Source organism: Canis aureus, chromosome 34, assembly GCF_053574225.1.
Source record: "Canis aureus isolate CA01 chromosome 34, VMU_Caureus_v.1.0, whole genome shotgun sequence".
Classification (NCBI taxonomy): domain Eukaryota; kingdom Metazoa; phylum Chordata; class Mammalia; order Carnivora; family Canidae; genus Canis; species Canis aureus.
Genome location: NC_135644.1, coordinates 7828689 through 7848993, shown reverse-complemented (window position 1 = coordinate 7848993; position 20305 = coordinate 7828689). Strand labels below are relative to the sequence as shown.

The 20305-nt window shown below is 38.5% G+C and overlaps 1 protein-coding gene and 1 long non-coding RNA gene across 18 annotated transcripts in view; one reads left to right on the top strand and one right to left on the bottom strand.

Annotated features, from left to right (window-relative positions):
• The window catches only part of ZNF385B (zinc finger protein 385B), a 388911-nt gene that overhangs the window by 106020 nt on the left and 262586 nt on the right, over window positions 1-20305 (bottom strand). The window contains exons 1-2 of one of the 17 annotated variants that reach the window (XM_077883213.1): window positions 12823-12963; window positions 7042-7087 (exon numbers count right to left, since the gene is read on the bottom strand). The exons of 13 other annotated variants lie outside the window; for them this stretch is intronic. Coding sequence is in view for 1 of the 4 variants with exons in the window: in XM_077883205.1 (XP_077739331.1) it covers window positions 12823-12892 (70 nt within the window). In the remaining 3 variants the exon portion in view is untranslated. Of the gene's footprint in view, window positions 1-3364; window positions 3614-7041; window positions 7222-12822; window positions 13033-20305 lie in introns of those variants that run through there. 3 more of the 17 variants (XM_077883205.1, XM_077883212.1, XM_077883214.1) reach the window with 3 other exon arrangements.
• LOC144304688 (uncharacterized) lies at window positions 13148-14691 on the top strand. Its single transcript, XR_013371624.1, has 2 exons — window positions 13148-13231; window positions 14362-14691. It is a non-coding gene; the product is annotated as an uncharacterized LOC144304688 (long non-coding RNA).

The following is a 20305-nucleotide window of genomic DNA, read 5'->3' as shown; positions in this document are numbered from 1 at the left end:
AATTCCAGTTAGTGAGCATACAGCATAAGACTAGTTTCAGGTGTATGATACAGTGATTCATCACTTCCATACATCACCTCGTGTTCACCACAAGTGTACTCCTTAATCCCCATCACCTATTCAACCCATCCCCCACCAACCTCCCATCTGGTGTCAATTGTTACAACTACTTTGTATGGCTTTAAAAAAATTTTTTTTAATTTAAATTCAATTTAATTAAACACATTGTATTATGAGTCTCAGAGGTAGAGGTCAGTGCTGTAGAGGTCATTAGCTGCATGCAACATCCAGTGCTCATTTCATCATGTGCCCTCCTTAACGCCCATCACCCAGTAGTAACCCCCATCCCCCTCCACCCACCTCTCCCCTCCAGCAACCCTCAGCTTGTTCTCTAGAGCTAAGAGTCTCTTAGGATTGCCTCCCTCTGTTTTCCTCTCATTTTATTTTCCTTCCTTTCCCCTATGTTCATCTGTTTCATTTATCAAATTCCACCATATGAGTGAAATCGTATGGTATTTGTCTTTCTCTGACTTATTTCGCTTAGCATAATACCCTCTAGTTCCATCCACATCATTGCAAATGACAAGATTTTATTCTTTTTGATAGCTGAGTAATTTTCCATTGTATATAGATACCTCATCTTCCTTATCCATTTCATGTGTTGATGGGCATCTGGACTCTTTCCGTATTTTGGCAGTTGTGGACATTGCTGCTATAAACATTGGGTTGCAGGTGCCCCTTCATATCACTATCAGTGTTAGAACTACTTTGAAAAACTAAATAGCAATATCTACTAAAACTTAATATATACATTATCCTATGACTCAGCAATTCTCCTTCTAGGTATTTACTCAATAGGAAGGATATGTACTAGAACGCTAATTGCAATACTATTTATAATAGCCTCAAACTGGAAATTAGCTGATTAACTCATCAAGAGTAGAAATAAATAATTTTGGTTCTTCATGCAGTAAAACATTCACATAATGAAATATAGAAATGAGAATAAATAATTTATAATTATATGCAATAACAAATAGAACTTTTAAGTATAATGTTGAGGAAAAAACTAAAATGAGGGAGAATATCAACATGCTGTATGACACCAATTTACACAAAGTACAAAATCATGCAAAACTAATCTATACTGTTAGGATAGGGCTATCCTTGTAGGAAGGGTGGGGGGAGCGACAGAGGGGCTTGCAGGGTGCTGGAAATTCTCTTTTGTCTTTGTGCCAGTTATGCAGGTATGTTTAGTTCAACTGTACACTTTGCACATTTCTGCATGTTTTCTCTAACAGAAACTTTTTAAAAGTAATGTGTTCCACGATAATAATTTTAGTAAACTGGGCAAATACAGGCAAAATTCTCCAATAAGAAGAACATCTTCAAACACTGTCAAGTTTGTATACTTTTAGGATGAATATGATGTTTTTTTTTTCCATTGCCAGCTTGATTCTGTTCAAAATGATTTGTGAGAAAATAAAGTTCCCTTTCATGTTAATGCTTCCTTGCTGAATTTCATAAGTGGATGGAAGAGAATGACACAGAATCTACTGATGCCAAAGAGAAAAACACGGATCTAGAACTGAGTCTATAAAATCCTAACAATTGGTGGTTCTGCTCCGGAGTCTCCCTTGGGGGCACCTCAGGGTTCCCTCCAAAGAGCTCCAACAGCAGCAGCCAGGAAGAATGTTGCATTTAAAAATAAATCCTTCTGAGTACCACGCTGAAGTTTATGGCAATAATGAAGTGCTGCATCAAAAAACAGCAGTGAAGCCACAGCATGATAGATTTTAAGCCACAACGTCCTTTGGGTTTAGTAGTAATATGCCAACTTTTACACAAAACGATGAATCCTTTCCTAAGATGCAAAGGATGACTTCTAGAATGTGTGGCAATAGAATACTTAGAGCTAGGTGGTGATTCATTTATACCTGAATATGTTGTCCATGTACTGACTTTCTTATATTGCAAAAAGGGTAAGATTTTCTTCTTCTTTTTTTTTTTTACTCTATAGTATAAAATAGTTTGATTAAACATGTGGCATACTGCATTCATTGTCATCCTTTTGGAAGCAGAATTGAAAAATCTGAGAATTTCAGAATTTAAATAAAAAAGATAACTGGTTTTCAAAAAAGGTCTTGAGGACCAATTGTCTTCTTTGGAGCTGAGTTTACAACATTTTTGCTTTGTTATCATTTTTCCACTTGCAAGCTGATATGATTAAGCATGACCATGCGAGAAAGGAAACTCAAAGAAGGAAAAACAGGGTTCTGGCAAGTGCTTTGTCATTTTTTGAAATAGTTTTTAATACACCTGACTTATCAAAAGGGAATGTCATGTGCTTAGTTCCTAAATTACTAAGTCTTTAGAGAAGCCAAAATTATCTCCAGACAGGGCTTTACTAAAATTGTCTGAGGTCAAGAGTGGATTGGGAGGTCATGGTAGCCTGACGAAACTTTCTGGCAAAAAGACGAGGGAGATGGTCCTGAGCTACATTTGCCCAGTGACTCCTTTCTATGGCATCAAGATGCTTTCATAAAGTTGAGCTTCTTTCTGTTACAGAGGAACCTTTTTGCTCTCCCTTCACAGCATGTGAAGGACCTAATGGCTACATAGAACCATGGCTTATTTTAGAAACCTTCTAAATAATACAGTCTTTCGTAGGAAAAGCAACAACTATGTTTTCAAACTGTTGAATACTTCTAGAGGAATTCTATTTTGTAAAATTTGGGGGGGTAAACATAATTTAAGAATCTACCCCTTGTTTTACATGAGATAAATGATTAAGAGAATTTAATGCAGCATGATACCTGACTGATGGTATAATCACATTTAGAGTTCCCATTGCCCAGAGACACTGCTTTGAATATTTAAGTCTATATAAAGATGTACAAGAATCATATGTTGAAGTCTTGATCTTCTTTAAAAATTTAAAGAGATTTGTATTTGGTCTGTTTTCTTTTCAAGTTTTGACTGAAATTTAGAGGTATTCATTTTTCACTGAGATTTTAATTTTAATGTTTTATTAATATGAATAAAGAAATTATATCAAAGAGAAAAGCACTGCAGCCAAGTGCCAACATCTCCTTCTATTTTAAAGAACAGCAGATTGATCACAACACCTCATTTTAAATAATTCTCTCAATATTTCCAATGGAATAAAAAAGAGAACAACAAACCCCATTAAAACTCTGCTTTCAACTCTACTGTTTAGGTCAATATAACTAATTCAAATAGCTTCATAGCAGGAGGCATGCATACATTTGCTGGTGATTTTTACACTGAAGTTTTTATCAGTAACTGCAATAAACATACTATCTAAAAAGACACATTTTTTTCCAAGCTATGGCAAACTGACCTTCCACTGGAGCAGATCAAAGCAGCAAGACCATTGAGGCCTCTGGGTCTGTCTTTAGGCCTCTCTTCTGCAGCTCACAAAAGGGCCAGGCTGAGCGGGATGCATGCAGCAACTCAGGAGGTCAACATATAAATTCTAGCTCCAGGATACAAAATGTTTTGCCCCCCTAGTTTCAGAGAATTTCAGTTCTTGCATTCAGTGACTTGGCTATTTGCATTTAAGAACCAAATGGGTGGGAAAAGGAATAGTGGTTTACTTAATGGTCCTTTAAAAAGATATTTTTTTCCTCCAGAAGCTTGCTCAATTTAAAGAAACAGAGTTAATATTTACTCTGCCAGTTTTCTCTACTCCCACCTTGGTAGAGAAGAGAGATTTCCTTAGCTTAAATATTAACCAAACCTTTTAAAGCTATTCAAAAGTTGTTGCTCATGTTAAAAAAAAAAAAAAAAAAAAGTAATAGGCTCCCAGAAAGCACAATTTGGGAAGAAACAGGGCAGCAACAAGTGTGCTATACAAACCATTTTCCTTTGCCTACATAGTCCACAGTTTCCATATTATTAATGCACTCACTATAGAGAATTCAAGACAAATTCTATTGGATTATAATCCTGGTGACTGTCATAGATGAGGCTACATTTGGTCCTCCATCAGTCAAGAAGCCATTTCCATCCAGAAAATGCAGAGATGGCTCCCCCTTGGCAGTCAGGATGCATGAAAACTGCCATTTCATCCCCGTGGAAACCTGGTATGGGGTGACTAATCCGGCCATGCCAGGAACGGAGTGAGCAAATATTGTAAGTAATGGGGAGATAGTGAGGTTCACTTGGGGCAGAAGTTGAGAGTGATTTGAGGAGGGAAGGAAGAGTGGTTAAGTTTGGCTTACTTTTACAGAGAAGACTAGAATTAGCACTAAATTTGGAAGTTCCTAACATCTCACTCCGAAAATGAGTTTCTTCCCTTTTATCTTTAATCATGTTGTAGAAATCTGTACAGAATGAAGTAGAACAGAGCAAAAACTATGTAAGCAGGAACAACTGAGTTAAGCAAGACATCTAATTTCCTCAAACCAAGGAGCTGGCCAACTGGGAGACAAGGTGACATCGCCCTTATCCTGAGAAACACGGAGTCCGGTGACCTATGGGATGCTCGCACATCAAAGGGTCTTTAGTGGGTATTAAATGGAATGAATAACCCTTGACCTGGCTTCTTGGAAATCTGCCATTGTCCTGACATCTTAGAAATTGAGGTGACTTGCTTTAAGTCATTCAGGCAGCTTCTGGGGCACTAGTGATATGCAAAACAGCGTCAGATAAGGCCCTCCAGTGAATGCCCAAGGACTGTCTGCGTTGGAAGTGATTCATCATAAATGATCACCCCTGTCCCTGCGTGTCATGTTTATTCTTATACCATTATACTGACTTTGTACCAGTTTTTCTTCTATGGAATTTCTTTTTGGCTTCTCGAATGACTTGGTCTCACTTCCCCAGTGAACACCAAAAGTCAAAGACATGGTGATTTTTTTAATAAGGTGTCTCATGGAAAGTAGAGAATTTAATCATAGCACACATCATTTTCCTTGTCAATGATTTGCTTTATAAGACAAGAAAGGGATGGAAATACTTTTTTTTTTAGAAGAACATTTGTTTTGACTCTTGGTCTCTTCTGAACTTCAAACAGCCTTTTAAGCTCCCTTTGCTATAAAGGACACAAATGGAAAAGTAACAGACCTAGGGCTCAATGTATTTAATTTGACAAAGCGTGTTTCCAGTTAAAGAAAATGCAAAAAAGAACCCAAAGTTCCAAAATTGCACAATCTCTATTTCCAACCTTTGATTGACTTATATGTCTTTTTTTTCTCTAACACCTTTCTCTGTGTCTCTCTCAGCCCCCGCAGTCTCCCTAGACTCCCTCCCTCTCACCTGTTTATCTGTTCTGCTTCTCTTCTCTCTCTTGTCTCTCTCATGTCTCTGTTTCCATCTCTTCCTACCTCTGCATGTGTATGGACCTGTCTGTCTCTCTTGACTCTTTGTCTCTGTTGCTCTCTTTCACCATAATACTGCCAGGGAACTGGAAAGCACTCAAACTTTGTTATTTGCCTTCTTTCACAGCATTCATTTTGTTTTCAATATTTGCTTCTATGAATCAAAAGATGAATAGCAAGATTTTACTAGTATCAGGACAAGTTTGTCCCTGTGACAAGATAAAACAATGAGATGAAGGTCACATCTCTGCTTATGTCTCAAGTAGTCATGTCAGTTGCAATCACTGAGGATTGTTTTTATATACACTCACATGATTGTATCTGCCATACTCAAGACAGAGTAGAGCAAGTTAAGAACTTAAATTCACCACAGAATTGAGGGGTATATTTAGAAATTTGTCATCAGTGTCTTGGGTCATACAAATACTATAGCTTTTTGTTGAGGAACACAAGGTGCTTAAACACATACAAAGTCAACTTCTAACCTGTTACATGGCTCATGATCGATCCTCCCAACATTTTTCTAATGAAGAAAATGGTGCTCGGGGAGAAATGATTCCATGACAAAGCAAATATACAGAATGAAGCCAACAATGGGCCCGGGGCTAGAAAACTATTTTCTTCCAAAATCAGGTACGAGTCTAATTGTGATAACTACACCGAGCAACAACATCTACTAAGAAGTCCCACATCACAGAGTGTGTAGGACCTTGGAAAAATTAAGGCTCGTGGGCTTTAATTTATTAGTTTTTGCAAGAGTCTACTGAATCCTCAGTGTTTACAGCTCTTATTCACCAATGAGGTAGAATAAAAGAAGTTGATATTCTTTCCATATTTTCCAAACCACCTAAAATCCTACTGGGGACCATGAGATAAAAACATCTACCTAGTGCCAAGACTTCTTAAGTTTTTTCCTAACAATAATTTTTATTCATGTTTAAAAAATGGCAAAATTGAAAAAAAAATAGGAATTTCAGGTGGGGAAACCCAAAGTGATAACATTAAAACAAAAATGAGAATTTCACAAGCATCTATTGTATACATACAAACTACATGTATCCTCATAACAAACAATACTCCCACTTGAGGAGCTAAACTTACCTGGTTTCCAGAGAGATTTCTATGCCCAAGGGTCTAAATAAACAATGAAACTCTTGAATTTTGACTTGAACTAGATGAAACATTAAAAAGACTTGAAACGTGCTTATCATAAAAATCAGGTGACAAGAGTGCAAACCACCCACGTCACCTAATTTGGGGACAGGCTACCAGCCACTATCCTGTCCGTTTGGATGCGAATTCCTGAATAGGTACAATCATCAGCTTAAATATACTTTCGCAAGAGAAAAGTGAGAGAGGGTTCTAAACACTTGGATTAAACCTGAATTTCATTTTTACCTCCTAGTTATTCTGAGACACACTTCAAAAAGAAAAAAAGATAAAGGAACTGTGGGCAAGCAGTCACATCTTCATTCTATTTAGCAAAGTGAACCAGTATTACAATCTAAATAAAAACAAGTTAGGAAAACCGGGACGTTATTGGGCAGGGGAGTTGTGAAATTAGCAAATTCTATTTGCTCCAATTCTGCTACTTTTCTCTTCTTCTGAAATTGATTTTAACTGTTTTACATTTCTGTCACATCCTTCACGAAAAAGTTCCCTGAGGTGTAAATGCTGATCACCCAGCAATGCTTACCTTCGTAGTTAAGATTACAGTCCACGTTCACTTCTGCATTCGAGCACTGTACGAAGCATTACATTGAGAGAGAAATAATTCCATCATTTCAACCTGGTGCTTCTGTGAAATGTGGTGCTAGGAAACAGCCGCTGGCCAGTGCGTCTGAACAAATCATACGTCCTGTAATTGCCGCTTAGCTCTAATTACTATTGAGGATAGTGTTTGCAACTTGATTCCAGGGAGAGGGCAGACTGCCTTCTGACGACACTGAACCAAATATATCCTAAAAGGCTGACAATTACTTTCTTTCATGTAATTTTTCTCAGAGCTCTCAGCTACTCAGAAACTACTACTTGGCCGAGGTAAAAATGAAATCGAATCGTCTGACACCCACCTCTCCTGCCCAGCAAAGCAATGCAACTCTCAAAATACTTATTTATCATAACAATTTGGAGTTTAAAAACTTTTTTAAAATAGATTTTATTTCTGTATTTGAGAGAGAGAGAGAGACAGAGCAAGAGCAGGGGCAAAGGGTAAGGGGCAGAGGGAGAAGCAGGCTCCCTGCTGAGCAAGGATCGCAGTGTGGACTTGATCCCAGGATCCTAAGATCATGACCTGAGCTGAAGGCAGATGCTTAACCAACTGAGTCATCCAGGCACCCAACAGTTTGGAGTTTTTGGTATCACTTAGACTTAAAGGGATTTTTTTTTTTTTTTTTTAGGTAGGCAACTAAATCTTTATTTTGAAATTGCTTTTTATTTCAAAAAGGAATGTGTTCTCAAAATATGAACTGTGTCTATATTCTGTTAGTCCAGAATAGTTTATTTGCATACCATTAGGCCTGAAGAATTTCTTTCTTTCCTTTCTTACGCATTTTTTGGTTTTAAATAAAGATTCACAGCAGGTGACAATTTGAGGTTGATAACATTAACAGGGATGTTTATGCTTTTCAATGCCAAAAACCTAATTTTTCAGTCATTTGGGAGGATTATCATGGTGAAATGAGCTTGGATCCAAAATGATACATCATGTATTCATATATCTAATCTCACTTTGCACCTAGTGGCATCTGATCATGTGATCATAATAAGGCTTCTGATATATCCATGTTGCACAGTGTGGCTATGACTGATTGGCTGTTTCCCTTATGCTAGGCTGATGGTCACTGATGAGTTAGTTTAGTGAGCATTTGACTGAATGAAAGAAACTTGAAATGGCTGATGTTTTAAATGTCAGAAAGGATTTTGGACCTTTGGTTGTGCAACTTAGCACATTTGCCAACCACAGCCAACACTTTAGTGATGTACAGAGCATATTGCGCTCACCCAAATTCAGAGATTTGATATATCTGCTTATGTCAGATTTGCATGGTAACTATCAGGGACAGGTAAACCTAAGGGAATAATTAGATGCAGCAATCAAAATGGTAATTACCATACCAGCTCTTAGAACTGTGCATATGTCAGGCCCCATGATCTCGGTTGTTACGAATAATAACAAAATAGCGCTCAAAATGGAACTGTGGCATGCTAGCTCTATACTTATTTTCCCCCAAATAGCAATTGTGCACTTCGGGCTCACATAATATTTAGTTCATGATTAGAACAAACTCGTATTGGGCACCTGGGTGGCTCAGTTGGTTAAGCATCAGATTCTTGATTCCTGCTCAGGTCATGGTCTCAGGGTCTTGAGATCAAGCCCCACATAGGGCTCCACACAGGGAGTGGAGCCTGCTTAAGATTCTCTCTCCCTCTGCCCTTACCACCCTCACCCCCAATTAAAATAAACTTATAGTCATTGCTGTGGTTTTCACTTTTAATTTTTATTTCATTTTTTAAAAAATCTATACCTAAATTTAAAAATCTAGACCTCAGAAAACTTTGTGTTCAGTAGGGATTATGCTATTACTTTCTTTGAAGTATTTTTCTTTCAAAGGAGCTAGGCAAATTATTCCATTCTTTTTTTGCCTGCCTTTAAATCATGCCTGATTCCTGGAGTATTTTCCAGACCATATCCAGGCCTGGCATACTAGGCTATCCTCAAACTCCCAAACCTTTTATTTGTACTGGTCCTTCGTTTAGTTTGGTGGTATACAAAGTGTGGTACCCAGAAGCATCTGCATCATCTACTAACTTGTTAGTAAAGCAAATTCCCAGGCTCCATCCCGGACCGCAGAATTATAAACTCTGGGAGTGGGACCCAGAAGTCTGTGTTTTAACCGACCCTCCAAATGATTGGAAACACACTGATGGTTGAGGACTACTGGTCCATGGTGCATGTATGTACCAAGAGTGGTAGAAGAATGTGATAAAAAACATTTAAGCTTCTATAAGGGAAACCATGGGAGAGCATAAGTCCTAGCAGAGAGGTTGCATTTAAGCGGTCATTAAAGGGGTGGCAAGAGACTGAATGAATCTGAAGGAGGCATCAGCCATCCCTCACCTGGCTAACCCAGCACGTGTGCCCTTGAGTTAATGCAGCCCCACCAATTCCAAGATCTTACTCTATAAGTTACCATCTTTCTTCAGTCAGTTCATTCTTAAAGAAAACAAAGAAAACTTCCCTGATTTTGTTAGTTTCTTAGTCTATAAACTACTCTGTATTTTCCTTTAATTCCTTTTAGCATAGCCTACACTTCCTTTCTCAGCTTTTTTACTATCACTTCATAAATCTGGCTTCTGATTTCTCCATCTTAATAAAACTACAGTTTTGAAGTCCTTTATCAGTCCTTGGCCTCTGTACCATTGGAAGAATGTGAATTTATTCCATGTCTAAATACCTTTTCTCCAAGCTCAGCTTTTGTATTTCTGAACACCTGCTGGACTCCTCTCACCTGTATAATCCCTTTGGCATCTCAACTTCAACTTGTACAAAATGCAACTGGTCATCCCAGCCCACCTCCCAACCCTAGAAGGGACATTCCTCCTCTTGTGGTCTTTATTTTGCTGCCTGGTACCACTAGTTTTCTGGTTATATAGACTCTGAAATTTGAATCTGCATTTGACCTTTCCCTCTTCCTTGCCCCTGAACCAAGTTAGTTACTTTTATGACATTTTTCATCTCCTTAACCTTTTCATACTCACTACTGTTACCTTCATTTAGGTCCTCATTAGCTGTTCACTAGCATAATTCTTTAATCACTATATTCCCCCGTGTGGTTAAATGAATTTTTGAGGATAGCTTGAATCAATCACTTTCCTGTTCAAATATCTTCCATTTGCTCACCTTAGTGAGATACAGGCTCTGAAATCCCATACCGTAGACCTGTCCAATCCCATACTGTACATCTGTTCAATCTCATATCGTACACCTGTTCAAATCTCTACTCTGCTACTTACCAGCTGGGCAGCATTCAATGAATTAATTGACTTGTTAAGCCCATTTTCTCAGCTGACAAGTAGGAATAAACACACTTATGAGGAGACCAGAAGGAACTAATGCATGTAAATTCTTACTAAAGTGCACAGAATGCTGAAGGATTTAGTGTATGATAAGCGATAGTATCTCCATCACCAAAACCATCGCCATAGAATACAATCCCAACATCTCGGTTCAGCATCCATCACAGTTCTTAAACTTAACTGAAAATCCTTTAAGATGTGCTAAACTGAACTATTTCCCAGGGATGAGGACAAAATGCTTTTCTTTCTGACTCTGGCTTCTTAGGCAGTGCCTTACACCTAGTGGTCACTCTAGAAATTTTACTACACAAAGCACTGGTTGGTTCTTATACATACACACTTTATATTATTTTATTTATTTATTTTTTTAGTTCTATCACCTTGCTTAGGCTTCCTAGGATGCCCTTGCCTTTCTGTCTCCTTTCAAATTCTATCTTCAAGTGGCATTTGAAATGCCATCTCTTCCAGGAAGCCTTTCCATTTCCATCAGAAGAAAGTATCTTGCTCTCTTTTGAACCTGCGATACGTTTCACTAATAAGTCTTTTACAGTATTTAAGACATTCTATTGTGTATCTGTCTTTTCCCCCCAAGAAGCTACAAGCTCTTCTGAGCTAGAGACCACACTGACTTGCTGCTTTTGCCTAGTGACTTGCCCAGAGAAAGCACTGAACAAATGTATCGAATGAATGAATGAGTGAATGAAGGAAAGAGAATAGCATCTACACTCTCACATGAACTGTGCTATGGCATACTACCTGATGAAAGGCTTTCTTTTCCATTGATAAATAATTATGATGGTCTTCAAAAGGAAACATGATGAGAAATATAGAATCACGTTTTAAGGGCCCCTTATAAAAGGGATGTTTTCTTTAAACCTTGGGTTTAAAGTTATTCTAGAATTCAGAAGCATGTTCCACATAAATAAAGTCATAAACATTCATTGAATTCCTTGGATTGTGCTCAAAAGCTTAATTAACTCATAGGACAGGTGTTGTGGCTGGAACATTACACTAGTAAGAGCACCTCAATGCCAACATGACTACAAAGGGGCATGAAAAGGGTCGATATTCTAGGAGTGTTTATGAAGTGTTCAATTTTCCTTATAAAACATCAAACCATGAATTTTGTTTTCTTCTTCATATTTTAAGATATACTCTAAAAGCTGTAACCAGAAGCCAATTTTCTTGTATATTAGAATGATTACTTTTCATTGCCAGGATGAATGTGCTCTGGTTAAAGAAGGAATTTAATTGTCGCTTATATTGTAAGTTTAGAAAATAAAAATCTTCTATCAAGTTGTTGGTATGTTTAAATTTTCAGAAATCAGAAATTATTTTCTTTTTTAGTTACAATTCTAATTTTCAGCTCCTTTCTCTTCATTTTGGATTAATTTTAAATTGACTGTGTGGCCCCTGATACTCTAGCTTCAGTTCCTCTACCCACATCCCCTGACAAATACATAATGGCCTGTTAACAAACTTTTAATTACATTCATTAGGGGAGTCTGTTATTTTAAAGTAACTCTTCAGTGAGTAAATAATCCCTTTTTAATGGAAAAATGATTGCTTTTCCAATTATCTGAATTGCAATTTTGGATTTTCACAAATTTACTTAAGGCAGGCAAGCCTATAAACAAGAAATTATCAATGAAAAAGATATATTTTCACTGTTACTTTTGTTCCTCCAGTACTGAGCTAGACATCATGACAAACTGAAAGCAGAGGTCTTTGGTCCTTGAGAAGGTGACTATTTGGATAACAAAAAAAATATATCTGAAACACTTAGAGACTAGAATACAAAGACACGCACAATTTAGTGTGAATTACAGGCCCAGAGAGAGAAGTAGTACAGGAGAGAACATAACCTCAGAAGGGCAGGGATCTTTCTTTTGTTCACTAGCGTATCCTAAATACTTCGAACTGTGCCTTATGATGTGAGCTCAAAAACCAATTGCTCCACCGAAAGGAAAGAGAAGTGAGTTAGAACAGCTGGAGAAGTTTCACTGTGAAGGCAGGACTTAAGTAAGACCTTAAAATATGGGATTCCTTGGTTTTTCCTTTTGCTTACCACCTACATCCAGACTGTGACCAAGTCCTGTCTGTACTCCAGCATAAATTGCAAGTCTTTCTGCTTCTCTCCATGTCACTGCCACTTTCTAGTCCAAGCCATCAACGTCCATCTGGGCTACAGCTAATGGCTCTGAATGGATCTCTCTGGGAGTGTTTATGTTCCCCTATACTTGGTCTCCACATAGCAGCCAAACTGTTTAAAAATACAAATCTTACGTGTTACTCCTAGGCATAATGGCTTCCCACCACGCTCTGAATAAAATCCATCTCCTTACCATGGCCTACAGTTGCCACATGATTAAGTCTCTGCTTACTTCCAAAACCTCACCTTGTATCACCTCCACTTGCTGACCCCTCCCTCTTCCAAGACCTAAGCTTCTTTTCTTTTTCTTGAACATATCAAATTCATTCTTATCTCAAAGGTTTTGTCTTTGCTATTCCCTCAGTGTGGAACTCTCAACCCTAAATTCAGTTGAGTCTCAGCTGAGATCTTTAACAAGGCTTTTCCTCTATTATGCGGTTCTATTTTATTTACTCCATTCACTTATTTGTCTCTAAAATTATCTTGTTTTATTTACTTGTTCCCTGTCTCCTTTGACTACAATGCAGTCTCCATGACAGCAACAGCTGTATTCTAGGTGCTTTATTCCCAGCTTCTAGAACAATGCTAGGCCTCTGACAGACACGCAATACAGATTTTGAATGAATGAACGGCTTTATTTCCCCAGCCTTTTCAGGTATGAAGACACTTTTCACACATGGAATGATTTGAAGGGCTCATTACATATTATTATTCTTTTCTTTCCCATGAGTATTCACTGATTATACACGACGCTCTTATGAAGTCAGGGACATTTAAAATAAAGATATCATTATCACAATAGGGCTGACATACATTTGGCACGGGTATGATATGTGAAATATGGTATTTATTCAATCTACCAAATATGTGGTGCACATTTCCATTTACGGGGACGTGAGGATCCTTTGGCCACAGATGTTATGGGATCACTGACTCATAGGCAGACAATATAAGACAACAGAGGGATGGAAGCCATCCTAGTTAGTGCTTTCTCAATACAGAAGTAAAAACAAACTCAGGTGAAGCCTTATCCTAAACTAAGGATAAACAGACTTGTTTTTTAAACCCCCTCACCTCGACTGTAGAGCTTACTGGTCATTTTCGCAGGTTTGTATACCAACGGCTAACACATTACATTTGTTTATACCAACACTGTTCTAAGCACTTTATGCCTATATTAATTTACTCAATCTTGCAAATTAACACAGTCAGGGAGGAACTTACTATTACCTGCATGTTGTAGATATGAAAACAGAGCACACGAAAATTAAGTATTTTGCTCAAGATCACAAAGCAGGTAAGTGGCAGAGCTGGCAGGCAAAGCCACACTGTCCGGCTCTAGGGTCCATACTTTAACCACTCTGCTGGGCTGCCTTCCTGATATAAAAAGAAGGCACTGCCCTCGCGTTAGGTGGAGAATGTCTCGCATCATACATAGCACATAAGAAAAATTACGTATCAAATGTCGGCTACTTCTAAATATGCATGTTTCCCCCCTAAACACTTCCAAGCGGTGGTGTTCTCTTTATGCCACGTAAAGGTCTCAAATGCTTAGCAGCAAGTGACTTCATGAAGCAAGTTCTGTATCATGTGGGAAATCATGAGGATAATCTAAATCAAATACCAAATCTCACTGTGCCTTAGTATCACGGTGAAAACAGCACGCTCTCCAGGACACACTGTGAAGTCTGAGGTGATAAGATAGCATATCTTAAAATGACTTGAAACCAAAAATGGATTTGTGGTTGTTATTCCCAACTCACCAAGAATGTTCTATTTTGACAGGTTAGAACATGGGGATACAGACTTCACCTTAATATATAAGGTCTTAAAGTATACAAACCTCAGTGATTTCTGCACAGTATCTGGCCGGGCTGTTTATGAAGCAAGTTCAATATTAGCTTACAGAACCAAGACGGAACTCCAGCAAGACTCTGGCTGTACTGTCATTCACACAAGGCCCTTCATTTATTCCCCTCCATCATATCCCCCCCTTTTAAAAGAGATTAATTAGCTACCTTGCAAAATATGAATGAATCAAGGAGGAGTCGAGTCTACTGGGCAGAGCACATGTTATGCAACATGACCCTTATGTAATAAATCTTTTGGAAAGCAGGTCTTCTTTTCGCAGTGGGACCTGTCTTCACTTTTCTCATGTGAGACTTGGCAAATGGGACATTCGGAGTTTGACAGGCCACTTCTCTGCTCCTCAGCTGACAACTATTTTACACAGATGTCAGTTGAAACCCTTACCGGGGCGGGGCACGTAGGGGATCAGAACTTCTGACTCCCATCCAGCGCAGAGAATCCCTCCTCCCTCGGATCTCTGCCTGCCCCCACCCCATCGCACCAGCAGCCCAGCGCTCCTGCAGGGCCGCCCAGCGCCAGGGAGAGGCACTGGCAAGGGGAAGGGATTGGCCGTCAACGTGAAGCTGGCTTCAGGTGTTCCTTTGTAAGAAGTTCACTCCGGAAGACAAATCTCCGGATTTCTGTGATTATTCTTTTATAAAGATTTGGGAGTGAAGGAATTTAGGGCTTTTTCTCATGGTGTGATAGCTTTAGAGTCAGACTCCAGAATCAGGTTTTGCTTGTACTATTTGTTAACTAGTGATGTCACTTTGGGGAATTACTATCTGACCCTCAGTTTTCTCATCAGAAATACCTGCCTTTTTTTAGGTTTGCAAGGGAAAGAACATCATAACACATAAAAATGCTTACTTAGTGCAGTGGCTGGCACAGAGTATGCCTTCAATAAATGTTACTTCTCTCTTTGTTTCTCTAAAACTGAAAAGGCCCAGGTGCTTGGAAGTCGGCTTTTAGAAATGCCTCCAATATCCTCAGCACATCCCATTTTCATTGGCTTTGTTTCTGTTTTGGCTTTACGTTTTTGTTTTGGATTCTTAAGATCCATGGACTCCCTCCTCCAAGAATTCTATGCAATATTTGCAACCATGCTCATTTTGGGGAAAGAGGAGTCAGATTTAATCAATTCTCAAAGGATTCTATGACTCACAGAAAAGTTGTAGGCAAAGTAAATACCTTTTTGTAAATTAAACTTGACTTTTAATGTATTAGAAGAACCAGTGAGCAAAGGAACCCTACGATGAGTCTTTCTGTAAAGCAAATATATACTTGTTTCCTAAACTGCATGTTCAATCCAGAGTTTTTTTAGTTTTTTTTTTTATTTTTATTTATTTATGATAGTCACACACACACAGAGAGAGAGAGAGGCAGAGACATAGGCAGAGGGAGAAGCAGGCTCCATGCACTGGGAGCCCGACGTGGGATTCGATCCCGGGTCTCCAGGATTGCGTCCTGGGCCAAAGGCAGGTGCTAAACCGCTGTGCCACCCAGGGATCCCGATTTTTTTAGTTTTTACAAAATATTTAAGATTTTCAATATCAGGTTTGCTTAAACTAGAACTTCAGTGACATTATATGCATAGTAGTAACTTCCATTAATGATTTACGATGTAGACTGGGGTCAAGTTCAGGTTTAGTGTAAACTGAAAAAGAAGAACTCCAAAAGTCCCTACTCTTAACTGGACTTATCCTCTGCTCCAAAGACCTCATTTTATGGATGAAGAAACTGAGGTTCTTAGGGGTTACATGACTTGCCCAAGGTCATTGCAATAGTTACAGACAATAAGACATAACAGCTCTAAAAATAATGACAGTGATTATGATGATGATGACAGCACTATGATCTGTTGAGCATTTACTTGAGCTAAGCCTTTTAAAGGCTTTAACCTCATGTACTTTAGCTACAACCCTAGAGGAAGATTTTATTACCTCCACTCATCAGATGAAATACTCTGCCCAGGGCTCCACAGCCAGTAAATGGACAACTCAGAACTTAAACTGACTCACAACTCAGAACCTGTTTTGGCTTGAAAGACTGTGATTTTAGGCTGCTTCCTGGAATACAAGAGAACAGAGAGTCACATGGTCTCGAAGGAGAAATGAGAGGTTAGTCAGGAAAAATGTATCTACAACCTTCGGATTTTTAAAAAATACGGTATTAGATAGTCCTTTACAATGCTATACCCTCACAGATAGACACTTGTAGTATACCAGGAGTATAAGCTCCCAATATATTCAGATCAACTGCTTGCAATATCACCCTTAGGCACAACTGTCTATGACCAGGCCTCTCCCCAGGCTGCAGGCCAAGGAGATTGGTCCCTGTGGAGTCTATGCTCTCCTCCCCCACATTCTAAGCCACATTCTGGGTATCTGGGATTTCATATGTTCATTCCCAAATGGCTCTAGAACTACTGCCAGGTCTTACATAGGTCTCTTTTCTAGATCTCTGTCCCTTGAGGCAGATAATACCCATGTGGGACCAGCATGGCTGTTTTTAGGGAATGTAGGTGGAGCTTGGCAGCCAGGATTGGGTGTCCATACTCCTGCAGTATGGGACTGGACCAGGGTAAAAAAAAAAAAAAAAAGAGGCTGGGACAGGAGCCACTCTGTGCTTCCATGATCTGGCACAAACTTTGATGTGTCTGGGAATTCTAAAATAATATATGGCCTTCTCAGGTTTTTATGAACATATATTTGTAAAGTATGTATTTGTCAAAGTATAGGAAATATACTTTACCTAGCATCTTAGTGGCTTGAATTTAAACTAGAATAGTTTGTAATAGATATATATGTGCATCAATTTTTTTTCCTTGTCTCAGGCCTCACATATTGTGGGACAGGACAAGACAGGCCTGCTGCTTTTCCATTTCCCAGCACTGTTCTTTCTCAGCTTTCTTGGTCTCTAGAGCCCTTGGTATGGCTCCATATCTGCTTTGATTTCTACTTTCCTCACTCTACTTCTACTGATGACTTGGTATGAACTCCATCTTTGTAATCATCATCTGACATTTAATGTGGGCTTATTATAAGCCACTAGGTATTATGTATATAACAATGGACAAGAAACCCTCAGTCCCTGCCCTCATGGAGCTAACTGCCTGTGAAAGCTCCTTTTGAAAATAAAGGCATTTAAAATACAGCATGACAAGTGTGATGACAGAGGAGTATTGGCTATGCTAAGGGGATGTAACTCTTTCACAGGTGTCCAGTAAGGTTTCCTTGAAAAAGTAAGGTCCAAACGGAAAACCTAGAATAGGATTTACCTAGGCAAAAGGTAGGAATGGGGTAGGAGAAGAGGAGGAGCTGGTTCCTTGTTTGTTTTAAGTAAAGGGGATTGCACATAAGGCCAGGCCTATAGCCAGAGCAAGCGTCATACCCTGACCTGAAAGAGTTTCATCACTGGCTGAAGTATTTCTCTGGGGTGAGAAATGTTCCTAGAGAGGTAAACTGGAACAAGACCAATATAGGTTTTATAAGTCATGTTAATGTGTTCAGACTCGACCCAAAGGTGATGGGGAGTGAAAGGCAGATTTTAAAAAGAGCATGACACGATGAGACTTCTATGTTAGGAGCATCAGTGGTTGAAATGCAGATTATGTGTATGTGCCAGAGGAGCTGCTGGGGAAGAGGTGGGTGGGAACAAGCAGGGCTGAAGGTTCAAGTAGGAGACATTATACCAACCCAGGTGGGAAACAATTTTACCATAAATTGCAAGTCAGGCTATAGTGAGAAGACTGAGGAAAGAGGCAGAATCGGTAGGGCATGATCCCTGATTAGATGTGAGGCTAACATCCAGTGGACTAAAGTGAAGCTCCCAGCCTGGGTAGATGGAGGGATCAATCACAGAGAAGAAGAATGCAGAGGGAGGTGAAAGCTTGAAGGGAAATTTGGTTTCTGAGTGTTGACCTCAGCACCACTCCAAGTCACAGTTCTTGATTTTCACCTTTTAATACCACACACTGAGACTGAGTCCAGGGCCTAAGTTTCATACTTTGGAGGTCGCCTCTTCCCACTGTGTCTCACTTGTTTTCTACCATTAAGAGGAGGGGGGGACAAGCAACAGCCAAGAGAAAGGAAATTCTTAGATGACACTCTCACTTATGATTCCCCTGTTAAAGATCATCATTTGTTTTATATACTTTGCTTTCATAAAAATTACCAGGATTATTCAATAAATGACAATGTTTCTGAATTTTCAGTTATGTTTGATATTATAGCAAGGATTCAGATTTAGTCAATATGTCAAGATTTTGCTCTCAAAATTTTTTTTAAAGATTTATTTATTTATTTATTTATGATAGACATAGAGGAGGGGGGAGGCAGAGACACAGGCAGAAGGAGAAGCAGGCTCCATGCCGGGAGCCCGACGTGGGACTCGATCCCAGGACTCCAGGATCGTGCCCTGGGCCAAAGGCAGGCGCTAAACCGCTGAGCCACCCAGGGATCCCCCTTGCTCTCAAATATTTAAAGTTAACCTAATAAATGCTGATCCTTTAAAGATGAAGAAAGTTAGAGAATGGCCAAGACCTATCCCTCCCTAATAAATCTTCGCAGACTTTACACATGCATTTCATAGTACATCTATTACAGAAATTAATATTTATCCACATGAGTTACAGTCTTTTCTCAATCTCCTAGAATTTCACATGGGCTATTAATGCCAGAAGGAAAATTTTAAGGAATAGCATTTAATTTTGGATAAAAGGAATAATGCAATTTTATTTTTTTATTTTGCCAGACTAAACATAAACTAATATTCTAACAATCCTTTATGAAGTTAGTAGCTCTCAGGAAAAGGGAAAAACAAAAACAAAAAACAAGCAAAAAAACCCCTAAAGGATGGGTTCAGTTTTTTGAAAACAAACTTTTCAAAGCTCAATGTATCTTCTGCTCAATATTGATGAACATCATCTGCATTATTTATTAGCCATATCATATGCAGTACACTTAGATCTTTTTAAAAAAAGTCTAAAATTTAGGTGAAAAGCCAAATTTAAGAAAGTTACTTTGGAACTTCTTAACAATTGTGCTATGTGAATTTTTAAAGTTAAAGAAATAGAAATCAATACTATAAGGAGAAAAAGAAAAATGGATGAGAAAGCTTTCAAGGGCTCTATCAATATTTTAAGCAACTGTAGAGGAAAAAGTCAAGTTGTTGTGGCAGCACTACTGATGTTATTCACATCTAATGCCTATGTGGCTTTGGATAAATATCTTTACTTCTTTATATCTTAATTTTTCATAAATAGAAGATAGAATCAAAACAAACTCACCAAAAGGCCATGGAAAATAAGGTATATGATGAGTTTTGACATGCACTTGATAAAAAAATAGCATTATTAGACCCATCTTATTTTATCTTTACACAGACCTGTATTCCTGTGAACCAAAAGTAACAATTTTTAAAATCATTTCTTCATTGTAATGATCTTTAAGATTGATAACAAAATCTTTCCCCAGGAGAAATGGGAAAATGTAAATTAACACAATGAGAATGCTTCGATAAGTACCACTCGTGCCTACATTAAGAGGTTTGAATCCTGTACATAAACTTCATTTTACAGTGGGTAAACCTATCTACACTCCCATCTATTCAGGGAACAACAGAACCGCATCATCTGTGGATAAAATACAGATCTGAACTGATATGAATCAGACAGGTAGCGTCATCCTTATTCAGAGCGCTGTACAATAAAATAGACTTTTCTGTTTATTCTTCTCAAAACTGTTAGGAGTTCACTTAATACAACAAAGTAGGAAGTCCATGGAAGAAGAATCTAAATTATTTCTGTTTGGCTCTGAGCAAGGTATTTTATCTGTTACATCCTGAACAAGGAGGGTGAACTAAAAAATATCCCTGAGTG